The 23,094-nt window shown below is 48.1% G+C and overlaps 1 protein-coding gene across 1 annotated transcript in view; it reads right to left on the minus strand.

The window, feature by feature from the left end:
- The window catches only part of BCR (BCR activator of RhoGEF and GTPase), a 94,742-nt gene that overhangs the window by 19,715 nt on the left and 51,933 nt on the right, over nucleotides 1–23,094 (minus strand). Inside the window, exons 3-10 of the mRNA XM_039725853.1 lie at nucleotides 17,586–17,690; nucleotides 16,892–17,077; nucleotides 13,207–13,314; nucleotides 11,752–11,812; nucleotides 11,271–11,323; nucleotides 10,784–10,924; nucleotides 2,086–2,207; nucleotides 708–876 (exon numbers count right to left, since the gene is read on the minus strand). Of these exons, the coding sequence (XP_039581787.1) occupies nucleotides 708–876; nucleotides 2,086–2,207; nucleotides 10,784–10,924; nucleotides 11,271–11,323; nucleotides 11,752–11,812; nucleotides 13,207–13,314; nucleotides 16,892–17,077; nucleotides 17,586–17,690 (945 nt within the window). The remainder of the gene's footprint in view (nucleotides 1–707; nucleotides 877–2,085; nucleotides 2,208–10,783; nucleotides 10,925–11,270; nucleotides 11,324–11,751; nucleotides 11,813–13,206; nucleotides 13,315–16,891; nucleotides 17,078–17,585; nucleotides 17,691–23,094) is intronic.

Raw genomic sequence — 23,094 nt, forward strand, 5'->3', positions numbered from 1 at the left:
CTTTTTCCAGGAAGCCCTCTTTGAAAGCCAGCCAGGGCTGAGAGGCAGAAGCATGTTCTTTGGAAATGTGGAGAATAACCTTCCCACAGCATGCTCAATGTTATTCATATCCTGCCCTATACACCACCAGTGTTCAAACTCTTATTTCTCTTTTAGGCTCCAGGAAGGTTTGGGATCTAACAGCTCTCAGAAAACACATCTGAGAATGATATGCTTCTCTGAAAAAAGGAAAGCCTGGGCCAGAGACACCACGTCCATGTCTGACAGCATAATTGCTGTTTCTTTACATTTGCTGCTGCTTTGACATTAGTGAAGTAGGAAAAAGCTTCAAAGGCATAACTGAGCCTGCTAAAATTCAAGACTATATGGCTTCTGACCAAAATCACTGGCAGAATCATAATTTAACAGCCAGAAACTGGCAAATAATGCTTCCAGTCCTTTTCATGTCTGCAGCATAAGATCCTTCCCCTGCACATGGATGCTCATAGGAACAGAGGAGCTGCTGGGTACAACCACAGGGTCTTTTTGTCTCTGCCTCCCCACAGGGCAGCATCAGCCAGGCTGTGCACTGGGATGAGCAAAGCCCCTGCTGAACAGTGCTGCAGCCTGGCTCCCCACACTGTGCAGCCCTGGGAGAGCTGCCAGCAGCACCTCATCTGAGCACAGACCCTGTGTCTGCATTGCCCTGGAGTGCTCAGCTCCTTTACCTTTTCCCGCTGGATGTCGTTCTTGATCTGGGAGATCTTGATCTTCATGGCATCCAGCTCCTCATCAGGTACCAGTGGGATATTGGGCACTGCCTCAGACTCATCCACCATTTGGAAACTGAGGTCAGTGAGAGGGATGTACCACTTGCAGTCATACTGTTGGCTTTTTCTGAAAGGCAGGAAGTCCAAACCTTTTACTGCAACTGGTGTTTGGCAACACCCAGTCCTTCCCACAAGCTCTTCCCTGCTATAGTGCAGAAGATGCAGATACTGGCCCAACTTTACCGTGGTTCCCATATGGAAAAAGTCTGGCAACAGGCTGCTTTTCAGCAAGACAGCCTAGCAGGGCCACTAGCTGGTACAGCACATAAAAAGGCAACTCATTTTGTTATCTAGTTCTTTTCATCCAAAGAAACCACATCCATCTCCTGAAGACAATTTGGGTCCTGCGTGCTCTATCTTTGAAGCCTCTGCTGTGGCAAAGTTCTAAAGCTGTGACCTGGTGACCCCCTGGGATCTGAACCTGGGTCTCTCCTGCCCAAGCTGGGGCCAAGGTGGAGCAGGTGAGCCAATGGATATAAACCTCTGTGGAATCCAGCCAGGGGAGAGAAACTACAGCTCATAGCTGCCATTCTCCAGGGATTTCACCAGGGTAAGCAGCACTTTTTAAATGTTTCATGTCATTTATTCCCTGTTCTCCTCTGCTGTCAGGAACATCCACTCTTGGGAATGTCCCACTCCTCTGAAGGTTCATTCCTCACAAGCACATGCTTTGAAAAGGGCAGCCATAACTTTTTTGCTTGAGGAGGGCAAGAAGATAAGAGATGTCTCCCCAAGAAGAATGTTTACCAAATGAAGAGAAGCCCTATTTGAGGCAAATATATTGGTAATGGTTCCTCCCCCTCACATATGAAAATTGTCAGCAAAACTGCATTAATAACTGCTCTTTGGGCTTTACACAGTCTGTTTACTGCACCTTTGCCATTTTTCTGTAAAACTGCTAACAGGCTGTAGCTGCAAAGCCAAAATTAACAACCCTAGTCATAAAAAAAGTGAAAAATGTCACCTATTAAAAGAAAGAAGACGTAGAAAAATTATTAACATTTGTCCAGAATACCAGTAACTACAACCTATCCTGCTCTCCTAGGTAGGCTCAGGGCAGGGATGGGAGGAATTACCTTTCCTGAGGGGTCAGGACTTAGGCAGGATCTCATACAGTAAACATTCCTATCTTGCTGATCATTTCTTATCTAACTACTTCTTGTGCATTATGGTTACCCAGGTCTGGGGTATCCACATGCAACTGAAACTGCAGGCAAAACCCAGGATTCTGCTGCAGCCGAGGTGCAAAGCACAAAGTCCAAAAGGAAACTCTCACCCTCCAATCTGCTTCTTGAGCTTGGCACACAGGAAGAGGTCAGTGAAAAGAAAGACATGGCGCAGCTTGCGAGCCCCTTCCACCAGCTCCACCATGAAACTGTCCTTCAGCAGCTGCCGGTGCTGGGGGAAAAACAGGAAAAATGTTCCAGTGCAGTATGAGCTCCACATCTGGCACCGGGGCAACACAGTCCTTAAACTCAACTCCCACCAGAGCAAAGTCAGTACATTTGTGTAATTCAGAAAAATTATAAAGCCTACTAAATATTCCTAGCTGTCAATTCTGCTCCCTGCTGCAGCCCTCTCTCCAAAGGCAGAAAGAGCCATGCATGACCCCCACCCTGGTGCTGGGTCACGCTTTGGGCTTCTCTCCATCACCTGTTCCTGTGTTCCTGAGCCCAATTCAGTTTGCTGTGAGTCACTGCCCAGCTCCAGTCCCTGACTCCCTGCCAGCAGATCGTCCCCTCCCGAGCCAGCAGAGAGCAGCACACACCGCTTCTCCCAGAGCCACTTCTCAGCCACTTCCCACCTCTGCAGCAGCTTGGCCACCCCAGCAGGGACAGCAGAGCTCTCCTCGACCCCTTCCTCTCCCATTCACAGAAGGACTTTGTCAACACTAACAGCTGAACGCCATGGCTGCTTCTTCAATACAAGTGCTCTTAAGGGATAATTCCTGAACATGTGGATCTGGCAAACTTCTCAGGAGTCCCTTATCAGCCTGTGCTTGAAAAGGACCATCTGGATGTACCCTCACCATGTGCCTATTGGAATCTTCTTTATATATCATATAAAGATTCCCCAAACCCTGAAGATGAAAAGAAGCTGCACAACTCTGATGCCTTTAATCCTGCTTCTAGTTCCACAGAGTTTAACAGCCTCCTGAAGAAGGGGCACACATTGCTAGGCAGAACCACTGCTTTCCTAATTCCCATATGGGGGAGGGGTGGGACAGATGACAGTAAAAAGCCCAAAAGGCTGGAATGCTGGCATGTAGACAGGTGGCTGTGTGCTCCTTCCAGTGACCACGACAGGAGTTTCCTGCCCTGCTCTGTGCTCAGGTCCTCCACTGTGTGTCAGGATCAGCAGGACTCAGTGAACACTGGAACAGATACTTCCCACTGATTTCCAAGCAGAAGTCAGGGCATTCAGCTCTGGGCAGGTTTTATTTCCACCAATATGTGTAACTGTCAGTGTTGCCTCACTTCACAGCCAGTGCAAGCAGGAACCATCAGCTTCCCCACACATGCTAAGGAGCTCTTCCCTGACCTGTACTTCCCTGTGTTATTTCAGCCAAGAGGATGCTCCTCTGCCATCCCTAAGTGACATATCAGACATCCCACATCTGCCTAGAGAGCACAGTGGCTGGAGACAGGAGAGTTCTGCTAAGCCTGTCCAGGGCTAACCAGCACCTCCCCAGCTGCCTCACTGCCAGCCTTGCCCAGCCCCATGCCCAGGACCCCCACACTGACACACACAAGGGTCTCCAGGGGCAGCACCACGAGAGCAGCTCCCCTGGGCAAGCTCAGGACACCCACACCACAAGTGATGCCTCCATTCCTCAGGTGAAGCCCCTGGGCTCTGTTTGTTGCGTGACTTAACAAACCCTGAACGTGTTCCCTGCCAAGGGTGTGGGAGTGCAAACCCCCACACTGCCTCTCCTCCTGCCTACCATTCTTCCCATCTTGGCTCTCCAAAATTAAAACAAACCACATCAGTCCTGAGCCTAGCAGGCATCATGGCAAGGAACACATGACAAAGAAATGCCCTTGCAGACATAATTCTTCTTTCCACAGTCTGTCCCACAGCACCCTACACTTCCTGACAGGGACTAGGAGCCCACATTTTCCTCTCTGCAGCTACAAGAGCACTACAGCTACCTGCAAAAGAACAGGGAGCAGTGTCAGCAGCTCATCTTGGTTCTGTCTTCCATTACACGAAGGTCCTGGAAATCTGTGAGCAGCAAAAGCTGCACCTCTCTGAGCTGCAGGAAGCAAGGCTGCTCCCAGGCAGGCTGCTGCACCATCTCTGGGCAGGACTCTGGGGAGATCTGGCATCCAGCAGTGATTCAGCTCACAAAGGCCTGTACATATGTTAGTGTTTATTTTTAGGTGGGTGTGATCGTCCTGGCTTCTTCTCAGTGTTTTTGGAGAGAACTCCTGCCTGCACTCCTGCCTTTGCTGCTGATGGGCACTTGAGCATGCCTTCCCCTCCTGCCTGGGAGAGCAAGCCCCAGACAGGAAACTGGAAACACTGAGCTTTGCAAATAAACAAACAAACAGGAGGAGGTATGTTGTCAGTAGCACAAGAACACTCTCCACTCCTGCAAAGAATTTCATTTGGGAGCAATAATAATAAGCAGGGAAAGATATTTTCTGAGCAAGCCAAACCCCTGATCTCAGGTTTCTAGATCTGATGCATATTAATTACACTGCAAATCAGCTCAGCTCCTCTGGAGCAATGAGAATAGCTGCTTGCTGCCAGCTCAACCTCTGCTCATTGTTCGTAGGTGTAAAGACGTTCTCACAGCTTACTCATCTCTGCTACCCAGCAGGATGTGGCACTGTCCTTTCCCTGCCTGGCACTGACAGGGCACAGTCCTGACCTGACCTGCTGTCTGCCTGTGCCAGGCACTGGCAGTGTGTGAGATGAGCCAGGGCTCCAGCCCAGCACCCTGCCGAGAGCACATCTCCCCAAAACCCGAGGAGAAAGCTCGGGCATTCCATGCCAAACGACCCAACAACCTTCTCATTCTCCTCTGGGGCTGAGGTGGCACTGAGTTTATTTGGGTTAGCACTCCTGGGAACCAAATCCTATCACTGACATAGACACAGTGCAACCCTGAGGCAGCAAAAAGTCCCACAAGGAGAGCTGGCTGGAAGAGGACAAGCCTGTACTTCCTAAGCTTGGCTGGAACAGAAGGAAAGAGGTGAAAGAGATATATTCCAGTCAGTCAGAGAGAAACATGGAGCTTCCCAGAACCCCTCATTCTCCTTATCTTCTTGCTCGTGGGAGCTAGCTGGGAAGGTGTCCCTCCAGCAAGCAGCAGGGGTGAACTGCAATGAGAGCAACCAAGCATCTGGGGAGGAGAGTACAGCAGAAAACATTTGTGGATCAAGTCAGGAAATCTCTCCTCAGTACCAGCTTTTCTTGGAAAAGAGAACTTTCATTAGGGCTGGGTAAAACAGGCATGCTCCAGGCTGCTCAGCATCCGTGGAGCTGAGGAGGGGCACTTCCAGCAAAGGGGCACATCCTTTGCTGCAAATGAGTCATCTTGCCGGGAGGTTCAGCAGGTCAGAGGGAAACAATAAAAGGATTTCCCAATGGCTTACCAGCTCCCCGCCAAACCCCACAGTGTGGGAGCAAAGGGCACCTTCCTGGACCTCCTGACATGAGTCAGCCCATCCTCTCCCACCCTGGGGGAGCCAGCAGCCCCCTCAGACAGGGCTTGTGCCACTCAGAGGCCTGTGCCAGCTCAGCTCTGCAGTTTTGGAACCAAGACTTTGGTCAACTCCTCCCACCCAGGGCAAACAACAGCTATTCCTTTGGTGGGCTCCTGTTAAATGGGGTCTCCTGAAACACAAGGGTTTTGGATGGGTGAGCCTGCTGTACTGCCATATAACAGCTCTGGTATGGGAAACCATCACTACCTTGTTCCCAGAGTTACGCTGTTTGGTAAAATAACCAAAGGTGTTAAAGATTTCCTAAAATACTCTGAAATAACACTGACTACAGAAACACCAAATAAACATCCAAGAGAACATAAGATTAGGGTGATAGGGTGACAGTAGCAGGGAAGTGGCAGAGTGACCCCCTCTCTTCCACAGACAGCCCCCAAGTCTGGCAAGTGTCCAGCACAGGAGCTCAGCTCAGCTTCAGAAAGATGTTCCAGGAAGTGTGGGAGAAAAGTCTTGATTTTGTATCATAATAGAGTGAATTAGGATCATCTTTAGTCTCTCACACAAGGTCTGTGCTGTTCACTTCAGTGGCTCTTGCACAGCTCCTGTACTGGTGCAGTGTAAGTTCCACGTCTCTTTTGCAGGCCCTGCTTTTCTTTGCATGTTTTCATCTGCTTCTTCTCCCACACACCTCAGTGCTCTGAACAAAAGAGCTCTCCCTGTACCTTTTCCAGAGCTTGGTTATCTCTTTGGATTGCCTATTGCTGTCCTCCTCCTCCTCTTACCTCTGTCACTGAGCATCTTCCCCTCCTCTGCTACCAAGCTCACGACTACCTGTGTGCTCATCTATTCATCCTACAGTGTTTTTGTGCTGTTTGCATATGATAAATCCTGCTGCTGTCACAGACTGATTAACTCCAGGAAGTGTGGCCAGCTTGTCTGAGACACATTACAAAAAGTGGAATTTAAAAACCTACTCAAGCAGACCCACAGCTGCACAAAAGGCCATGTCTTGTGTGCTGAGGAAGGAGCTCATCCCATGTGCTGACAGCAGAGGCCTGCAGCGTGCGTGGGTGAGAGCCCCAGGAAGGGCTGGGACGTGTGTGAGGCACAGGGAGGAGGGGAAAACCAGGAGATGGGTATTGGCACATGTCACTGAGGAAGAGGTGGTTTGGCTTTCTGCAGAGCGTAGGAAGAAAATGATTCCTCGTGTGTGTAAGTGTGTTGCAAGACCAGCACTGCAAAAATAAAAAAAAAAGGGATGCTCTGCCTAGGGAGTTAAACTGGCTGCTCTTTGAGCATTTTAATGGCCTCTTTCTTCTTCCCAAAGCTCCTGTCACCAGGAGCTCTCTGGCTCCAGCTGTAAGACAGAGTGTGAAGCAGCCAAGATAATTTCTGAGTGCTCTATTGCCAACATCTGCCCAAGGCCTCCAGGAGCAGTAGGCACCAGGCCCATGCTGTGCACAGCTGTGTCTAAGCATCTCTTCCAGCTTTTCAAAGGCTTCGGTCTGCACTTCTGCTCCTTTGCACACTTGGTCCTCTATGAAGTCCAACAGAAGCCTAAGGCAATGCTAGCCAGTCCCTCGATGCAGTTTACAACCACATTTGGAAACAGCAGAGCAGCTTGCCAAGCAGCCTCTCCTGTCCAGGGCAAGGACAAAGGTGTACAGCAGCACAAGCACATCTGTGATGTGATCTACTGGGCTTGTTCCCAGAAAAAGCTGCCTGTCAGCTCCCCTGTGTCTAGACCGGTGCTGATGAGAGAAGACATGAAGCCACTCAGCCAGCAGTGAGCCAAAACTCCAGGTTCTTTCCTCTGTGCTGCTGTGGGAACACACAAACATCAGTATGACACTTCAGAGAGGGTGGGAGAACATGGCCAGGACAAGGCAGAGTGGCAGCCACCACACTCAGGTTGGTCTGAGCTGCCCTGGAACACTCTGCAAAGAGCACGAGAGGAGCAGCAGTCCAGAAAGGAACCATGACCTCTGTAATTTTTTGCTGTTTCATTCACTTCTGCTTTGCACAAATGAATAGCTGGAAACACCAGCCTTGAGCTCTGGCAGGCCAAGGCACAAGCACTACAGTCATTTGTATCTGGGCTTAGCTGAAACAACCCAACATGCAGTACCTCGAGCTGCTCTGTTAGTAAGACTCAAGAAGGTTATCACTGCCCTCCTGCACCCAACAGTGGCACATCCTTCATCCCAATGCATTTGCTTTCCTTCTTCCCCAAGGCACCATCCCCAGTAGAACCTTAACCTCCTTCCTTAATTAAACCAAGACAACAGTGGTGCAGAAGGATCAGCAGTGACAAGAAGATGCCTCTTCCATGGCCCCCAGGGCTGGGTGACTTCACCACTCACAAGCCACAAAGTACAGGGCAACTTAGACTCCCTTCCCCTCCATGCATTTGCTTGGTTATTTGGAGGGTTAGCAAAGTGGGTACCTGTAGAGAATTATTTTAAAAAGTGTAAAAAAGGTAAAACTGTGAAAGTAGAAAGATGGGATGAAAATAAGGGAGCAAGAGAATGTGGTGAACCAAGCTGATTGGAAACAGACCCCAAGGGCCAGAGCTGCCCCCCTGGCTCCCCTGTGTTACCAGGCTGGGGCTGAGGCTCTGCTGGCTCCCTGTACCATGGCCCTCAGCAAAGTCTGCTACAGGACCAAACTCTCTGCTCACAGGCTTGCTGCACCAATTTTGCCTTCCCTGCTGCAGCTCTTTCTAGCCCTCTGGGGAGGGATTTTACTCCCTTTGTTCCCATCTCTTTGCACTACCTGAAATACTCATCCAGCCCAGCAAATCAAAGCCCACAGCAGAAACCTCCCAGCTCCTATGCATAAGTCTGGATTAGAACAAAGGCTCTGGAGCCCAGCAGAACTGGGGGGCTGGAGTGCAGGATGGACACCTGGCACCACACAGGGAGCCCAGCAGGCAGGGCAGGCTGAGGCACTGCTCCCAAAGCAGGGAATCACCTCTGCACAACAGAAAAGCACCGTGCTGATGAGCCTGTACTCTCTCCTGACCTGCACTTCCCTCCTTAGCAGCCTGTCACCAGGGAGATTAACAACTGGCTGCTTTCCCCCAGTTCAAAGCAATCCTGAAAAAAAGAGCTGGAGCAAGAGGCTGGCAAAGGAGATTTGATTCCTCCCCACAATACACTCAAAAGGAAAAAATATTCCACATAAAAGGCAAGGACTGGGAAAAAAGATAACTGAGATCAGCACCTAAGCAATACATGAGGGGAAAAGGCTATTTTACCCTCCTTCCTTTCCACCAAGGAAACTTCAATGGGAGGAAGACAAATAATGAAAAAAGCCATCAAAGCAAGCTGGTGATTCATTAAAATAAAAAATGCATTATGCATTGAGAGCAGTCAATTAGGAGATGCAATCCACACACTGTCCTGTCACCCTGGGGGAAGCACCAGCAAGGCGAGTGGGAGGAAAGGATAAGTAGAAAAGGAAAGATTTACAGGCATAAACAAAACCCAGTTATGACCCCAAGCTGAGCAGCCTGTAGGAAGGAACAGCCATCACTAACCCACACAGAGTAGCTGGGAGCAGATTTGTGTCTCTGCATTACTACATGGAGAGGGAACATACCTACTCTCAGGACACAGAGGGTTCAACTGGGGCACCACTGCTTTGATAGAAGGGGGATATTGATGCCAAATGACTAAAGAAAATTCATGGTCAGATTCCCAGAGTGGAAGGCAAGTCCTTTTCTTCCCTGGGCTCAGGAAAAGCTGTGTGCAGTGAGGAGGGGCACAAAGGCTTCCAGTCCCCCCTAGCACACCCACAGCCCTCTCCTCTGGTATGTCCTCTTCCTCCCTCCCCACACCATACCTGGAGTCCCTGCAGGACCAGTGAGAGTGTGACCAGGCCTGCTGAGCCCAGGCCTGCCTCCCCTCCTGCTTTCTGAGATCTGACAAACACACAGCTCCAAAAAGCCACAGCAGGATCATCCTCCTGAGCCCCCTCCTCTGCCTGGGCTCTGGCACCTCATTAGGATTCTGCATGACACCTTCCAAAGCCTGCATCCCTCACGGAGATGCTGACAGACAACCAGAGAACACAAACTGCTCCCTCCCCTGCGAGGGCCATTCTAGCCCGTGCTTTCTGCTATGACTCAATCAGCAGCCACTTTAACGAGGCCATCCCCTGTCACTGAGGCACTGGTGACTGATGGCTCAGCTTCTACCTCAGCCTCCAATTGCTCGGCCCCTCCTCTTCTTTTCTCAGCTGGAAGTGTCCTCGGTTGACAAAATGAGACAATGAGCAAGACTTGCAGGACAAAGTGCACCAAATTCCCAGAACTGCAGCTTCCAGCAAACCTTTTGTCAGCTGAAAATCAGTTTAACAGCTAAAAGCAAGCATGTTTAGCTGTCAGGATTTGGGAATAAATCAGGAAGGTTCATGGTATCTTAACAATCTCCTGGGCTTTGTAAGAGATGTTTTTGTACAGGGTAATTTGGGTCACTGCTGATTAGCCCATGTCTGGAATGCTGCCACAGCTCTTCTTACACCTTTACTACCTGAGCTGCACCTCTCTGTGTCCAATCTCCTACATCCTTCCCTCCCTCAGCACTTCTGCCAGTCCTGGCCTTTCTTTACCAGGAGGGACCGAGTCCCTTTGTAAAGGACTTCTGAGGCAGCTGAACCAAGGCAAGAGGAATGCAGACTGCACCACAGAGAGGTCTCCCTGCACAACACTGAATGCAGGTGAAGGATCTGCACACCTCAGACCTTTCTGGGTGCAGTACAGCTCCTTACAGAGCTGAGAAGGGTTATATTACACTCCCAGGAGTCAATCACGTCTCTGCTTTCCCAACCCATTTTGCTTTCCAGTCATACTTACAACACTCTCCTTTAGAATAAAGATGCAGAAAATTAATTTTATGGTGAAAATGAAGATGCTGGAAAACAGCTTTTCCTAATCTTGGATGACTTCTGATGTTCCCTCATCTTTTTCTCCTCCTAGGCTTCCCATCTGGTCTCAGTTTGCAGGTAAAATACAAATCCATTTAGTGCATGGAAATGTGCATCATAGGAATTATGTATGACAAATTATTATAACAATGCTAAGGACAAAATTCTAATCATGCTTTTCCTCTCAGTTCCCAAACTGTTTTCTGAACAGAAAACAGAGGGAGCTGTACCACATCCTTTAGAGAACAAGGACATTGGATAAACTGTATCTTAGCAACAAACAGCTTAACAGCATAACTTCCTAGTCAGCTCTAGAGAAAAGACATAACCAGTATTTAGAAACTGAGAAAATAACATGACAGGAAGACTCACCTCCCCTTTCTTTACAGTCATGGATTGCCGGCGAGGAGTGATCTCCTCGTTGATGCTGGAGAGGAAGTTCTGAGAGATCCGCAGAGCATCCTGCAGCAGGGGATGGTCAGGGTGGCTCACAGGAGTGTGCTTGAGCAAATCCTGACAAAACACAAACAGAGAACACAGTCATGGGCAGCACTGGATGGCAGGAGAGCTCGAGCACCTCTAATCAGAGCTGTAGGACAAGATGCTCCAGCTTCTTCATACAGATGAGAGCAAGGCTTTATCTCTAGATAAAGATAAAAATACCCTGGATTCTTGGTGACATCACTGCAAAGACAGCAGCATCCTACCCATGGACTCCATCTCCTTGGTGTAAAGGGAAGAGGCTCTTATGCAGCTCAACAGGTTTATTTTTGCAGTCCTGCAGCTCCATGGAAAATTTGAAGGTCAAAGAAAACAGGACAGGGGTCTAAAGTTTGAAAACTTCCCTTCCAATACTTACATGCAAGACAAGTGTGCTGCGGGTCACTCGATCCACTGGCTTGTACAACAGAGCTGTGGAAACAAAGCAGCAGGAACATCAGGAAGAGTATGGAAGCTCCTTCTAGAATGGGGTGTCTTCTACTCATGTGCACAAAGACAAGCAGCATGGAACCTGATCTCCACCAGGCTCTCTCAATGCCCCCATAAAACCATCACTGCTGTCACTGGGTGGCAGATGTCCTCTTAAAATCACAGCAGCCCAGTGCTTGGGCTGCCTTTGCCCCAAGGCACTGATGAGGTTTGAAGCCAGGAGGCATTTCCCCATGCAGGCAGCCTACTTTGCACGAGCTCTGCTACGTAGCAAAAGGGAACTGACTTCCCAGGCAGAGCCAGCAGACCCCATAACCTCGTAGCATTCAAAAGAAAAAGGGAGGGTGGAGGTTTGGCAACAGCCTCCACACAGTCCTGACAGACCAGTCTCCTCTCCATGGATCACTCACTTTCCAAGGAATTTTTTGTCGTCTGATCTTTAGATTCCTTTGTGCTTCTGGCCTTCAGATTCTAAAAGAAAAAGAAAACCAATGTAGCAGATGGTCAATCACCTTGAAATATCACACAGGAACACAACAGAGTATCTGCTCCTCCAGGGGAAGGCCTAGGTGTGAAAGGAGGAGAGCCCCATCACAGTTCAAGTCAGTGATGGAAAAATGCACCTTCCTTCTTGGTAAATCCACCACTGCCATGTCACAGGCACCCACACATCTCAAATATTAAGCAATGTTCTTAGGAGCACCTGTCAATAACAAAGCAGGGAACCACCTACAGCAACAGGGATGAGGGAGTTTTCAAATCACCTGCAGAAGAAAGACATCCATAAGGACACAGCCACTGTCTAGCACCAATAAATAAAGTACAGGATTGGCATTCAACCCCCTCAGGTTATACTTCTTACTCCTGTACTCAGAGCTGGGTGACCTTGGACACGTCAGTTCTTCCACAGCAGCAGAGGAACACTGTCTGTGACTCTGCTCTTTGCCATGGGCCATGCCATGTATTAATGTGCTCAGCTCCAAAATCCTCACCAGGACACAAATGCAGAAGTACCATCACCATCATTCCAAACACAGCAGATACTGGCATGACTCAGAATTATTTGTCAGAAACAGCAAAACTGAGAGATCATATTTTACCTCTTTCTCATAAGTCTCAAGGGACACGTGATATAGAATGTACCCAGGAGTTTTCTCAGAGCACTAAACGCCCCTGGTAGTACTCAGCTCTGATGATTTATCTGATTGTTTTTAAGGAGACACATATGAAAGTCATGTTTTCTTGGCAACCGAGTTCTTCAAAAAATAATCATGGCAATACAAAAAGTCAATGAGACCATACACTGCAGGGAAAGCTGATGGTTTGGGAAGCCTGAAAAAATATTCAGAATGCTTTGAGACAGGTACTCCTCTGTCAGGGAGGAAATCAGAGCAGGCCAAAGGGGAATATTATAGATTTATGGTTGACACACTTGCCTTTTTCATGAGAGAATTACCCTCTCCTCTCCATGCCAGTGAAGCCTGCAATCCCACTGACAGCCACTGTGCAAGCCATTAAGGATGGCTTTTATACCACAGCCAGAATCATCATTAGCAAGAGAAACATTTGAGGAACTCCCATGGAGCTTTCCCTTCTAGAAATGCATGAAGGTGGCACAGAGCTGCAGAAGTTCAAAGCAATGCCAGTTTCTAGCAGATTCCCTGGGTGGGGACAGCACACAAAGGCTGTGACCAGCCCAGGGTACAACTCAGTGTAAGGGCACGGGCTGAAGCAGGGAGTCTGTGGCAGCTCACAACCCCTGCAGAAGTCAGGGCTGCAGAGGTACTTGGAGAACAGACAGGAGGGACATGGCAGGGTGTTAGTCAGAGCCAGACAGCTCATGTGTCTGAGCACCGTGACATTACCTCAGAGATTTCAGCAAACTGAGCATTGGCTTGGCAGCATTTCTCTGCTGTCTCCATAGCAACTTCATAGTTATCCACAAAGGCCCGGTACACTCCCAGCTGGCTGGCCTGCAGGAAGCAAAACAAAATGTAATAAATGCTGGGGAAGAAGACAGTTTGGGATGGTCAGTCTTGGTATCCATGACCAGGTCATGTTTCTTTCACACCAAACAACTGCAGGGGATGCTGAGCAGGCCCAGAACAACATCTCTGACCTCTCAACTTTGTCCAACCAGCACTTGTGCCCTCATGCAGCCAGTTCCACCCTATGCTGAAGAAGTTTACTTGTGAAGGATGTGAAAGCCTATGAGAGTGACACATCCTTATTTCTGACATCTATTTTTCCCTTCTAAACTGCCAGATTAGTATCTATTAATATTGCAGCTCATTGATGTAACTGGAGCTGCTGGCTTTTTGCCACAACATATGAATCAGTGAGGAATGATTCAGCCCAACAGCACAAATGTGACCCCAGTAAGCTACTTGTTGGCCTTTGCATGATGGATATACTAAATCAAACCCAGATATTACCCAGATCTGCCTTAGTGAGCATTATTATAAGGGCAGCAGAGTGCTGAAAATACAGAAGAGAGCACAGTCTGTTTGGATGGCAGTGACTGGGGCACTAGGTGACAGAAAATGGCAGTTTTTCCAGCAGAAGGAATATGGAATTGGTCCAGAAGAGGATGGAACAGGCCTCCAAGTGCAGTAGTAAGTCATTATTATCACAGTCTTAGCACTGATCCCATTTGCTGACTTAGGAACTTCAGCCATATTCATGCCAGAGAACACAAGATCCAGCATGGGAAATCCCTGGGTAGCCTCCAAGCTTGTCTGGAGTGCAGAGCTGGCTGTGTGCTGCAGAGCTGCCAGGCTGGGCTGGGCACTCCTGGCAGCCTGAGCCCGCGGGGCCGGGCAGCAGCCAGGGGTGCAGCAAGGAGGCATTGCCAGGGCTGCTCTCACCTCAGGCTGCTGCCCCAGATGTGCCAGAGGCAGAGCAGGGACCTTCCCCACTGCTCCTTCCCTCTCCTGCTCTCTCTCATAACCGCTGTGCTCCCCACTCTCTGGAGCTTTGTGCCAGGGGTGATGGAAGAGAAAAAGCCACTCCCAGGACCACATTCCCTGCACAAACTCTGTTAACAGGGCTGAGAAACAGGGAGCTCTTTCCTGGGTAACATTTCACTGAAAGACTAGAAACCAATCTCAACCCTTACATAAAATGACACAGTCATGTCTGAAGCTGAAGAAAACTGTGCTCACTTATACCAGGGATGACCCCAGCATGGAGAGAATGAAATCTGTATTTCCCACCGAGGCACAATCCTGTGAACAAGTTGCTGGCAGAATTACTGACCATTTGCAGGGCTTATGCCATTCAGATTTGGATGATGCCAGCTAACATGGCAGGCCTTTGAAGTTTCTCCATTCCCATGCAGCTCTTTCATTTCCTGCTACTCCTGAACAGTCTTTCTAAGCTTTCATTTTCCTCCTCTGAATGTGTCATCACAAAACATCTTTTTCATTAAAAACTGAGCTTCCAATAAAAGCAACAATGCTCACACACCATTTTCATGCTTGTTTATTTTTTTTTCAATTAAAAAGAACCCACTGAAAATGAAACAAGAGTTGGTAGAAAAAGCTGGCTTTTGGACATTTTTTGTTTCTGAGGCCTATCAGTGAGCACGTTTGCTAAATATGTCTTCATTTCTAAAAAGAGCTCTAAAGAGTTTCCTTTCTAGCTATAAAAAAATATGCACAATATATTCTCCAAAAATGAGAAGTGTATTTCACTCCCACACGCCTGGCATCTTTTCTTTTTTTCAACAGGAAAAGGTGCAATAACAGTAAATTTGATGTTGCAAATAGATCACACTTTGTGCCAGAACACACGGAATTCTAAAACTCTTTGCATCCCTATCTGTAACTTCAATCTACTGTGCTGTTTTTTGCGTGTGTGAGGAAAATTAATGTCCCCAGGGACATCTGGATATTTCAGTGTTTATCATCAGACTGCATGACATGACCACGAGTAAACAGTCTGCTCCAAAAGATTTGATGTACATCCAGTGTAGATGCCTTATAAAGCCTGATGTTCTTGCTGTCTCTCTCATCTAGTTGTCTCCCAGTGCCTGCCAGGAATTATTAGCTTTATCTCATCCAACAATTCCCACCACTGCTGTACCAAACCACCCGAAACTAAAACTGCCATGCCAGCTCAAAGCCTCCTGCACTAGGGCACTTTGTTCCTTTGTTTGCAATGCTAACCCAACAAAATCAACAATTCTGTCACAAATGCATGGATATACTAAATCAAACCCAGATATTACCCAGATCTGCCTTAGTGAGGATTAAGTAAGAGTAGAGGAAAGGCTGAACTCCTGCACCTGAGATCAGCCAGCAACAAGAAATGGTCTGAAACAAAAACCTGAGGAGGTGTGCAGTGAGTAGAGAGCTGCTGGACAGCCCTGCCAAGGAATATGTTCAGTTCTTCTCCAATTAGTGCTGTTCCCATTGCTGCAGCACACATCCAGGGCAGCTTGTGAGGCTGCCACTTCCAGCAGCCTCCTGTGTCTGCTTCAGCACCAGCAGCAGCTGGGTTTGTCCTCTCAAACCAGCTGCTCAAATTGCATACCATGAACTACTCACCAAGGCACCAAGTTGACCCCTCCTGGCTAAAACATGCTGGCAGTGAAAAGCAGATTCCTGTATTTTCATCTTAAGCTGCTGGCATGTACAGAAAGCATCATCCTCCAGGCCAGCTCCCCCTGCTCCACAGGGGATGGGGCTGATGCTGGCCTACACAGCTGCTAACAATTGATGGACCCTGGTAAAGCACACTCCCCAGCCAACAAACCCCTCACTGGAATGTCACTCCTACCCCGAGAACCAGAGGCACCTCAGGAATGCAGAGCTTCTTTTCTTTTCTAAAAAGGAAAAAACAGCTCCTTTAATCCTTTGCTCTCTGCACATGCTAGGGGAGAGGCTAAAGGGGCCAAAAAAACCTTCTAGAATGCAAACAATTTGTCATCTGGCTCAGAAACTCAGCAATTTTAATTCAGCCTCAGGAATATGCTGTATATGTCTTTTGTTCTTTTCTGCACTCAGAGAATTTTGTTGAGGTTGCTTGGAGGATTCTCAGCTGCAGGTTGACTGCATCAGCATAACAGCAAGGGGAGCAGAAAGGCAGGATAGTGGCAGAAAGCAAAGCCAATGGTGCTGACCATAAATCAGCACCAGGTAAAGCAAAGCACCAGAGAGAGGGAAGGATGTGTGGGGAGCTCAACAGAAATGAGGAATGCTTCACTGCTGTGTTAAGGAGTTCACTTGGTAACACAGCCACTCTCCCATCTCCATCTAAAGGAAATGCGTTGAGGACTCTGCAGAAACCCTGGAGATTCAACATTTATGTGAAATGGTATTTATTTTACCACCACAGCTTGCTGCAGTCTTTAATTAAAGACAATGAAAGAGCCACTTTTGCTGTAGGGCCTCCACTGCAGTGGCCAAGTGAGGAGGTGAGAAACCTCTCCTCTACTCCAGCCACAGACTCTGATCCCTTTGGTCTCTGCAGTCACCAGAGGGAACTTCCAGCTCCTGGGAGATGGGTGAGGGGTGCCAGCACCTTTGGTGGCAGCAGCTCACTCACCAGCTTTTGGAAGAGGTCCCCAACACGTTGCTGGTGACTCCACTGCTGCACTCTGGGAAAGAGCCCATCATAGAATTCTTTGTGGATCTCATAGAGCTCAGGCACTTTGAAGAATATTGTCTCAATCTGCTGGCTGGTCAGCACAGGCTGGGAGGTGGTGGCAGCAGCTTTCAAAGGCTTCATAGGCTGAAATGAGGAAAGAAGGAAATAATTATCATGCAAACCATGAGCATTCACCTTTGCCACACTGCAACACGTCCTTCCATAGAGTTAGTTTTCATCCTAATGAAAAGTGAGATTTGCATTCACACAACTCCTGAAAGCTAGACATGAACAAGTTCTCTCATGAGGATCAGTCACCCCTGGTAGGTGGATTTTCCCTGGATATTAATGCTGCAATGAAAATCCCTTTGCACTGCATTTCCCTCATCTCTGTCCAACTGTACAGCAACGTGTAATAATTAGCACAGGACACTTAAAGAGAGCTCCTGGATACTGCCACATTAACAGCTCCCAAACTCTGCTACATCCAGTCCTTCCTTCAAGCCTCTCTCTCTCCTGGAGGAGTAATAGGTACCTTTTGCAGCCAGCAACTTGTAACCCATGGTATGTGACGTTCAGGGAAACTCTGGGCAGCAGCAGCAGTGAAAATTCAAGTGCCAGTGTTTGCACTGGCATCTGGCCCCAGCCTTACCAGCAGCAGGGCCTCCAGGTGGCTCAGGTAGGTTTCCTCACTGGCTAGGATTCCTGACAGGACCCATTTTCTCATCTCCAGGCCTTTCTCCAGGTCTGGCTCACTCTACAAAAAAGTTGTTTAGGAGAAAAAAAAATTAAAAAAGTAAAGAGCAGGTTGCAGGGAGAGTAAGAAAAAACCCCAAGAATGAAGATTAAAAGATCATTCAGTTGACCAGAGAACAGGTGTTTTTTCAATTTACTCTCAGACTAAAAACCAAAACATCCACTTGTGCTCAGCATCTTGTTTCTAGAAATATGCAAACATAAAACATTAAAGAAATTTTTATTTACCAGCAACTGATACCATTCAGATGATTTACAGTTTTCAGCTGTAGTCATCCAACTGTGGTGTCTCAATTAGTGCCCAGCCCTCTTCACACAATTCAAAACATGGAACTCAAAAATTCAGAGTTCATCCTCCTAAACAAATGCTGGGGCCCTTGCTGTGTGCAATGCCCTCCCTCCTTGCACAGGAGCTCCCCAAAGCTGTGTTTCTGGGGGCAGACAGAGTCACCCCTCTGCACCTCCCCAGGTGTGCCACGGTCACAGCCTCACCTGGCTCCACAGGGCTGCTCTTCCTCCCACTCTCTGCTATTCCCTAAATTATCTCTCAGTGCCACCTAGCACAATGTCTGTTTTTAGGGAGAGGATGGAATAATCAGCATGGCTTGGCATGCACATGCTGATTTTCTTATTGGGGACCCGTGAAGGAGTTCTTAACCAAAACAACTGAAGAAAGAGAGGGGGAAAAATGCCCCACATAACTACATTCAAAAGCTAATGGGGAAGACTGGCAAGAAGTGTTAAGAGAAGCAGTAATCCCTTCTGTTGAATTTCAATTAGCCTTCCTCTCAAAACTCTTACCTGAAAAAGTGTTTAACCTGATAAAGTGAAACTGAGTCTTTCCAAAAACTCTTGAAAAATTTGGTCGAGCAATGAAGGTTATAAATAATGAGAAACATCCCCCTTTTACAGAGTCCTATTCCCAGTTCTTTTTATTTCTGTCATTCACAGAAATAGCATTTTAAAACTCTTGCAACCTTTTTATGTTGTTAAGTGTCTCTAAGAATAGAGTCAGAAGTTGGCTCTGAAAGGGTACATGCTTTTCAAGGGATTTGGGTAGGTTTTTTGGGGCTCCATCCTACTCTTAATATCCAGAGGAATCTTCAGCTTTTGATTTCACAGTGGGAGGATCAGGAAGCAGAGCAGTACACTCCACTCTAGTGACTGAATATACAGCCCTATAGCTGCCCCCCAAAAAGCTCCACTTGCTCAGGGTCCTCTGCAGATGTACAGATGAGGTACCTGGGCTAGAGGTTCAGTTTGCAGGAACATCCTGAGTGTGACTTTGAGCCCACGCACAACACAAAGAAAGAAACAGATCCTCACGCTCCCAGATATTTCTGGATTCTGTCTCATCAATAACCATCCTGATTTTCGAACAGTTTCATTAAATTTCACAAGCTATATTCTAGCCTAAAAGACTTGCAGCAACTACTCCATAAAAATTTTGCAAGGTGTCAAACACCACCACCACCTCTTAAATAAAAGTGGCAGACAGAAGCTGTTCTAAGGAAATGAGTAAGATTTACACACACATTAGGTACTACATGGAAAGAAGAACTTCTCTCTGCATCCCACCCTTCAGTGACATTCAGTAAGAACCACAGTGCCTTTTAAAATCTTGAAAGGGCATCTCAAAGAAGGCAGAAATTTGTAATTCACCAGTCCGTGTTCAGAAGATTTCAGAAAAACAAAAGTGACAAACTACATGGTAAAATGAACACTGCACCAGACTCTGTGCATCCATGGGCACCCGTGTGACTGGCACAGAGATGTTCAACAAGGCTGTGACCATTCCTCATGGTCTGTGTGCCAGGAGGGCCTGCATGGCCAGCTCTTGGCCTTTTGTAAGGCATGGCACACACATGTAACCAGGACAGGCAGCCCCAAGATGGTTAACAAAGATTGCCTTCATCCAAAGAGGAAGGGATGTGGCAGCCCTGGTGCAAGAAAAACACAATTGATCTTGGTTTCCAAAGATTTCTTACAACACTTACAAAAGAAAAAGTGCAGCTACACAAAGAAGCATTGAGGAAAACTAACAGTGCTCCAAAGTCTGCACTGCTGAGGATGAGGTAACTGGTCAATATTGACACAGCACTATAATTATCTTTACCAGGTTCTCTTGGAGGAGGTGAGGATTTAAAAACCAGCTGGGTATGTTTGTAACATCTGTAAAGAGCAGCACACAATGACAAGTTATTTAAATGACTTAAACTTCCCCATCACGACAGTGGCACAACAGTTTTCCTTATAGCACTGAGAACAGTTTTCTCTTCGCAAGTAAAAGCTTTAATTTACCAGCCAGCTCTTGCTGGGCACCGGCAGCTGCCGGAGACGCCGGAATGTTAATTTCCTCCCTTTAAGAGATGCGCTTTCAGAGAGACAAACATCTCCCAGGACTCACTGCAGGCCTTCCTTCCTGCCCATTACCACAAGGGCAAAGCCCAGGGATTTGTCCTAAGCTTTGTTACTAGGGGCATTTGTCCAAGTGTGATGCTTGCAGAAGTGCAGCCTGGCCACAGGCAGCCAGGACAGGGCAGGGCCTGGCTGCTTCATGCTCTGCTCAGCCACTGTGCAAAGCCCAGGACTTGTCCTAAGCTTTGTTACTAGGGGCATTTGTCCAAGTGTGATGCTTGCAGAAGTGCAGCCTGGCCACAGGCAGCCAGGACAGGGCAGGGCCTGGCTGCTTCATGCTCTGCTCAGCCATTGCTCAAGGAACCCCAGGGGAGTGGTTCCAACAATCAAGGGCACGTTACAAGATCTCCAGTGCAGTACCTCAAATTTACATACAGCTCCCTCCAGTGTGAAAAGACGATCCCCTGCTCCTGCTGTGCCAGGGATCAGTGCAGCACCAGGGAGCTGTGTGTGCATTGTGCTGCTGCCCCTGCTCCCTCCAGGAGCTGTGTCCTGGCAGGAGCCCCTGCTGAGGGAGGCCTTTGCTCAGTGCCAGCTGGGGCTGCGGGGACACCACGAACATCTGGAAAACAGCCCCTGTGCTCCTCCAGCCTCAGGGTTCTTCTAAGTCACACGTGTTATGAAATGTACTCCAAGACTCAGAAATTGGTGCCAAAATCAGGAGGAAGAAACATAAGTTTATTATTTGGAATTACAGCATTCCTCACTTACAGCCCCGGGAGCAGGCTCACCTGCTCACCCAGAGCAGGACAGCAGTGAGCAGGCAGAGACTGTGGGGCTGTCCTGCCAGCCTGCCCACAGCAGCCAAGCTGTGATGCACTCTGGGCCAAGGGCATTTCTGCTTTGCCTGTGTCTGGCACAGAAGGGAAACAAAGAGCAGCACTGATTCCAACAGCCTCGCTGCCCCTCTGTTCCTGCTCTCCAGCCAGGACAGCTAAGAGGGAACATCCTGGGCATCACAAGCTTCCCACCAGTACAGGGAGACCTGCCAAGGCTGAGGACTCCTTTCCCCTACCCTGGCAAGAAGGGAGCAGTCTGGAATCTTTGAGCTGCTTGTGGCAAGTGGAGGGGCTGGTACCACAGATACCAGCCCACAGAGGATGGGGAAAATACACCTATTACCAAAGTGCAGATGGGATGCTCCCAGCAGGATGTGGGAGCAGCCCGTATTGGCAAACTCTAACCACTCAGCAGGGAGTGCCAGGTGGTCAGCAGTCCATCCCATGCTTCCTACCCAGCTTGGTTAGCTTGTTTTCCACTTGTACAAGTCTGACTGGTATTTCATGCTCTGACTGTCCCTGCCTCTTTGATGCCAGCATCCATGTCTAGCCTTTCTCCACTGCTCTCCCATCTTTTGGCCACCTCTCCACCCACATGTTGGAGAATAAATCTTACAGGACTGTACCAGGGCAGCAGTCAGAGCATTCCTGTCTCCCTGCCCTGGGAGCTGTGAGGACCAAGCACTCAGCCAGATCTGGACAAAAAGATATCAGTGCTTTGCTTCCACTCCTCGTGAACTACGTTTAAAAAACCACCAAAACAGTAAGGCAGGTGGAAAGCAGCCCACAGGAAATTACAGGTATCTCATGCCCATAAGATCCTGGTGCTCTCCTCTCTTCTCAATTGGGTGATGCTTTTTGCTATTCTAAAGCCTTAAAAACCAAAAGATTGAGTCACAGTGCGATCTTGCAACCTGAAGCAGGGCCAGTGAGAGGGGTTGGAAGCTCTGGAGATATCAGACAGCACACCCTGGCCCCGAGCCATGGCTGGGCTGAATGTGTTTACAGCTTGTCAGCCTAAGTACTTGAGTTTACTAACCAGGTTGGCATTGTGTGCTGTGTTCAATTACTGCGAGGCTGACATTCACCAGCGCCAAGGTTTAGACAGATTCAGCTCTTCCTGACTGGTTAAAGAACTCAGGGCTTCCTGCTTCTTGTTTAAATTAACAGCAATAATTGTTTTCTTGCAAATGTTAGAAGAGCACAGATTAAGAATCTAGAAACCACAATACGTAAGATTTTGCAAAGAGGTTGCTGCTGACACAGCTCTTTAAAGAGAATCAGGGATTCAAAGTGGGCGTATAAAAGGCACTTTAACTCTTCCTTTGGTACAGGCTGTTCACACACCATGCAATGAATGTGTTCAAAGGCAAGGTTTCCCATAAGGACAGCTCACAATCTCATACAGAAGCTGCCAGCTTACCAAGGAGAAAAACATTCTGTTCAATTTTTAAAGTGTAAATATGTTTGAAAGCTTCTGCTGGAGGTGTCTCATTGTCCTGGTGATATTAAACGGGGCAAATTCTGTAATCAAGCCAATCATGCTCCATGTGGGGAGGGGAAGCAGCAGGGAGAGGAGCCAACATTATTTATAACATCAGTTCTGGTGTGCCAGCTCTCCTCAGGAAGGGCTTACATCCAGGCAGAGCCTTAAGGAGCAAAGAATTGGAGAATAAAAAGGAAAAGCTTCATCTGCTGGGGGTGCTGAGGGGAAAGTGACAGTAAAACAAAACAAACAAACCAATTCACATACTGAGAGGAAGAAAGGAGAATGATTAGGAAATGTTGGAGGGGGAAGGACAAGCTAGCAAGAGTGGCACCAAGAGGAGCAGTAATCCCATTTACTGTGTAGCTTCAGAGGCCAGCTTCTCTGCATCCCCTTGGGACCAAGCTAGGAGCAAAATCCACAACCTGCTCTGCCACAGCCCTGCTCTTGCTGAGCTGGCAGACAGCAGGAACAAAAGGGATCTGATCTGAGGACAGGCAGTGGCTGCCAATGCTGCACCAACCATGGACACACAGCAGAAAAGGAAAGAGAAATGCTACCTGAAAGCCTGTAAGTACCAGCCAATTTCTCCTCCAAACAGAAGAGACAGTAGGAAGTTGTAGCAGGAGTTTAGCACTCCTGCCTCCCTTGCTTTGATATATGCAAGAATTGGAAAGATGTTTTGTCAAAAACTCATCTTCTAAATTCCTGCGAAGGGCCTC

Source organism: Passer montanus, unplaced genomic scaffold (assembly GCF_014805655.1).
Source record: "Passer montanus isolate IOZ18808 unplaced genomic scaffold, ASM1480565v1 scaffold57, whole genome shotgun sequence".
Taxonomy (NCBI): domain Eukaryota; kingdom Metazoa; phylum Chordata; class Aves; order Passeriformes; family Passeridae; genus Passer; species Passer montanus.